The sequence below is a fragment of the Pseudomyrmex gracilis genome, unplaced genomic scaffold (genome assembly GCF_002006095.1).
Source record: "Pseudomyrmex gracilis isolate BER0280 unplaced genomic scaffold, ASM200609v1 scaffold_80, whole genome shotgun sequence".
Taxonomy (NCBI): domain Eukaryota; kingdom Metazoa; phylum Arthropoda; class Insecta; order Hymenoptera; family Formicidae; genus Pseudomyrmex; species Pseudomyrmex gracilis.
This window is the reverse complement of record NW_018020664.1, coordinates 152,172-156,416: the sequence shown is the minus strand read 5'-3', so window position 1 is coordinate 156,416 and position 4,245 is coordinate 152,172. Positions and strand designations below refer to the sequence as shown.

Below are 4,245 nucleotides of genomic sequence, written 5' to 3'. Positions count from 1 at the left end.
TTTGAATAGGATCAATAATACACTTTTGCATTTAAAAATAAAATACGTGTACAATTTTTACATATACACATTTTGATAAGAAAAATAAAAATAAAGAGCAAGAAAAAAATTTGACAGACACGGGCCAAAATATTTGCTGTCAATACTGAAAATATATAATAAACGTGACGTAAACTATGGATTTTTAGTACCGGTGAAGTTTGGAACGCCGTATTCGTCTGCTCTTATGTGTCATCAAGCGCGACGCATGTAGAGTTAAAATACAGTTTTAGGTTTTAGGTTATGTAAGGTTATGTTTGTCTCTGGCCAGATAGAAAAGAGTTCTGAATTATGGTTGGTTTCGGATGGTTGCTGACGGTTCTGCGGCGATCCGTATGTCTCGCTCAGAATTCCAGTCGCGTTTGCGTGACGCAGACACTTCAAGTTTATCGGTGTCAACCGTACAACAAGAAGTTCAAACAGGACAGCACCGAGAGCTCCGAGAAAAAGGTACCGAGGCCGAAGACGGTACCGGTGCCGAAGATCACGCTGCTGTTACCGGACAACTCGATGACCGTGACCGTATTGGCGGAAGCCGAACGTTTGGCGAAACGCCGTAATCTCACACTCGTCAAAGTTGAGGATTTCAACAGCAAAACACAGCGACCGCTGTACAAACTGGCGAGCAGCAGTTCCACCTTGTTGGAGGAAACTACGGAAGCAGTCGAGAACGTCAAAGATAGTAAAAAGTCCAAGGAGAACAAGGAAAACTTCAAAGACTGTAAGATTGTTTACTTGTCCGCGAAAATTGCCGAACACGACGTACGGATAAAAGCGAAGAATATGGTGAAATGGTTGAATAAGAAACACCAAGTCAAAGTGATCATTAATCTGAATGACAATGTTGAGGTAAATTCTCTCGCGTGAGGAATGCTTTTTTCTTCAAATCCATAAAGTTAACAGATTTGTTTTTTTTTTTTTTTATATAGGAAACAATCAATTAATGTGTGGTTGTTGTTTCATTTAATGCGTAGAATAAAGCACAGAGCATCATAGAGGAAATGATGAGAGATGCGGGCACGATTCAACAAATTCCATCAAAGAAGAACTTCGTTTCATTCTTAATAAGTCCTTTGTTGAACAAAAGTGAAGATGGTTCTGTGTGTAACAAAGACAAGACTGACATATAGTTACAGATGCATCTAATATGTGACTAGCCGAGATAATAACGCGTAAAATTTATTTTGTCTTAATGAGTTACGTATAGAATGATATAAATGAATCAGTGATTTTTTCATCTCTTCATTTTGCGAACGTGGATCTTCTCGTTTACACACTGGTTGAAAATTGCTGCGGTAATTCATCGCGCTGTTATCCATTTAAAGAAAATAAATTCTGTACATCTATGAAGTAATGATATATTTTTATATTGATTACCTCTTGAATATATGTATTGATTATATTTTTGTTTTGTGAATATATTATAAGTATATATATATATATATGTATGTATATATATGTGTGTACATATATAATAATCTTATACAAAAGGATAAGGACTTTGTACTACACGTTACAATTTCATTATTGTCAAGAAAGATAGAAGTTCATAATAAAAATCATCTCTCGTTAAATATTAAACGAACAGCTTATCGATAATGTGTATATCTACATCATTGTTACAATTGTATACATTTCTATAACATATGGTTTTTTATTTTTAGAATATTAATGTCTCTTCTCAGCTATGTAACTTATAAACTTTGGTCTTACTTTGAGATCTCTGTAATGATACATGTGAAATTTGTGAATATAACATGTGAATATACGTGTAAAAATAAAAATGTTATTTTCACAAAATGATTTTTTTCTTTTTTTCGTCTTTCCTGCGTTCTACAAGACATATTTGCGCAAAAAAAGTAACTTCTAAGTACAGTTTGAACGATGCATTGGAATGCGAACGTGTGGTCTTGAAAGCTAAAGAAGTGACGCGCGAGTCTGCTGATGTATGACATGTATATTTAGACACCTATATATATGTATATGTATAGTCAGACACACGTATATATATATAGTTTTTGAAATAGGTGATTAAAAAAAAAAAACGCAATTTTGCGCCCGTTCGAATACACTATTAAACAATCGTCGCCAAAGGTCGTCACGAGGTGACGCGGTGCGATTTTTATGTGCGTAGTAAATCGCACTGGAAGACAAAAAAAACAAATTTCCACAATAAAAACATCTCTTTCTCTTCAGCAACATAAATCTCATCGAGATTATTTATATTTTGCTGTCAGAGTTATTTTTATCTTAAATAAAAATATCTTTGAGAAAAAACATCTATTTATTTTCATAAACCTCGTAGATTCTTTACGCAAGAACCAAAGTTCATTCATCGTCCAGTGCGATTTTTTTTAATAACTCTGCGATGTATATAAATTCTCATATTTATCAATATCTCGATATCTACACATTTAGCTTTATAAGTCGTCCTATACACACGTTCTGTGAGTTTTAAATTACGATTATACGATTTTTATTATAATTGATTTGAGAAGAACTGTGTGAACGCGCGCACACACACACACACACACACGCACACACAATGAAATCAGTGATCCGAGACACATCGTGTGCGGATCACTTTCGACGTTCGATCTTTGCTCAAAACGGATCTTAAGACGATATTGAATATCGGCAATAGAAATCTGTAAACTGACGTTTCGAAAGATTTGAAATTTCTCCGTACTTGCTACGCAAATGAAAATTGCTTTCACAAAAGCAATAAATGAATAGTGCTAAGATTTCTCTAGATAATCTCCTTAGAGTGTCGGAACTGAGTAAAAATTTTTTATTTAACAGTTTTCTATAACTTAATACAGTTTGCTATAATTTAATTTTCATCATTGCAGAATTGTTTCTAAGCTCTAGACACGTAAACTTTGACTCCGTCATCTAAGAAACGTGCGACATAAAAGAATATTATGAAACAATCGATGTTCGTGATGACTATACACGCTACCATATGCTGTCATTGCGCACGAAAGGAAGAGTTCGAAAAGAGCATTATATAATACATTCGCTTTAAGAAACACTATATATAGTTTTTCACATTTTAATCTTTTTTGCCTCTGTAGAAGCGCTTTTCATTTTTTTTTTTTTCATGCAGTAAATACGGAGAAATTCGGATGCTCTGTCGATTTACAGGTATCCATCGTCGGGTATCCGGTACAGGTATCCAGTATTCTCTTAAGACCAATTAAGACGATAAGTGAAAACAGGTACGCGTTACTGCGGACAATTGCTTGTCCTGGGACACTTCCTGAGTTCCGCCAAAGCCGGACAGAGTTTCGCCCAAGGTCCCTTCGGTTTCACCATAATGCTTCTGACTCTGCTTTGCAACGCCTCGCCGCAAGTGGTCTTGCTACACTTCGACCACGTCGACCACTGTGTTACTTTACAATCCACTGAAACGAAAGTATTTGATAGTTTTGACAAATAAACTGGTAATGCAAATTTAACAAATTTGCGAACAATATAAATTTTTACGTTCCAATTACGAGAATTTACCATCGTTCTCGACTTCGTTATTCTTGTCTCGATGAAATCGCCGACGTGTTCCGTCTCTTTGTAAAGCTGCAAAATTTCGTTGGAAATTTCAATTTTTCTTTTTTTTTTTTTTGCGGAGAACATTTTGCTTAGATCTCGATACGACAATAAATTAATTCACTCACAACACTCCGGTCTCTTGTTGCACTTTTTCTTACGGAAGAGTTTCTTCGGACAGCTCTTGCCTGCGCCTTTGGATGGACTCTGCAAAACAGAATGAGTGATTTTTCGAGCGTACAAGTCGTACTCCGAAGAATATCGCACGTGATTTATGTTTTAAGAAAAATACCACAACAAGCCTGGTACTGATCATGAATCCACGACAGCTCCTGCATTCCGACCACTCGGACCATTCGGACATCTCGCAATCTTTATTCTCGATTGATTCTATTATCTGACTGCCCGTCTGAATACCTTTGAAATTCTCCTCTGTAAAGGATAACGCGAGATGACTTTTTAGCGAGGTAAAGATTATACCGGGTGCGTATTATTTTAGGAATAATACATATAAATTTTCTAAAATGAATATATATGTATATATATATATATATATATATATATATACAGGGTCCGCCACTTAAATCCGGACAAAAATTTTTTTCTCGAAAAAGTTGTTTATTACAGAAAATATGAAAAAACATAAATAAACTGCTTTAT

At 35.1% G+C, this 4,245-nt stretch overlaps 2 protein-coding genes across 8 annotated transcripts in view; one reads left to right on the top strand and one right to left on the bottom strand.

Annotated features, from left to right (window-relative positions):
• The first annotated feature begins 242 nt into the window (after positions 1-242).
• LOC109855102 (translation initiation factor IF-3, mitochondrial) lies at positions 243-1,426 on the top strand. 2 transcript variants are annotated; one of them, XM_020428955.1, is made up of 2 exons: positions 243-888; positions 1,014-1,426. In XM_020428955.1, the coding sequence occupies exons 1-2, from the start codon at positions 331-333 to the stop codon at positions 1,167-1,169; spliced, it is 714 nt and encodes a 237-aa protein (XP_020284544.1). In that variant the 5' UTR covers positions 243-330; the 3' UTR covers positions 1,170-1,426. The 2 variants fall into 2 exon arrangements, with proteins under 2 accessions (XP_020284544.1, XP_020284545.1); XM_020428956.1 differs by having other exon boundaries at positions 969-1,105.
• An 834-nt stretch (positions 1,427-2,260) lies between these two features.
• The window catches only part of LOC109855097 (spondin-1), a 63,917-nt gene continuing 61,932 nt past the window's right edge, over positions 2,261-4,245 (bottom strand). For all 6 annotated transcript variants that reach the window (XM_020428948.1, XM_020428947.1, XM_020428944.1 and 3 more), the window contains 4 exons: positions 3,878-4,017; positions 3,714-3,792; positions 3,550-3,615; positions 2,261-3,446 (listed from right to left, as the gene is read on the bottom strand). In XM_020428948.1, coding sequence (XP_020284537.1) covers positions 3,268-3,446; positions 3,550-3,615; positions 3,714-3,792; positions 3,878-4,017 — 464 coding nt within the window. In that variant the 3' untranslated portion in view covers positions 2,261-3,267. The remainder of the gene's footprint in view (positions 3,447-3,549; positions 3,616-3,713; positions 3,793-3,877; positions 4,018-4,245) is intronic.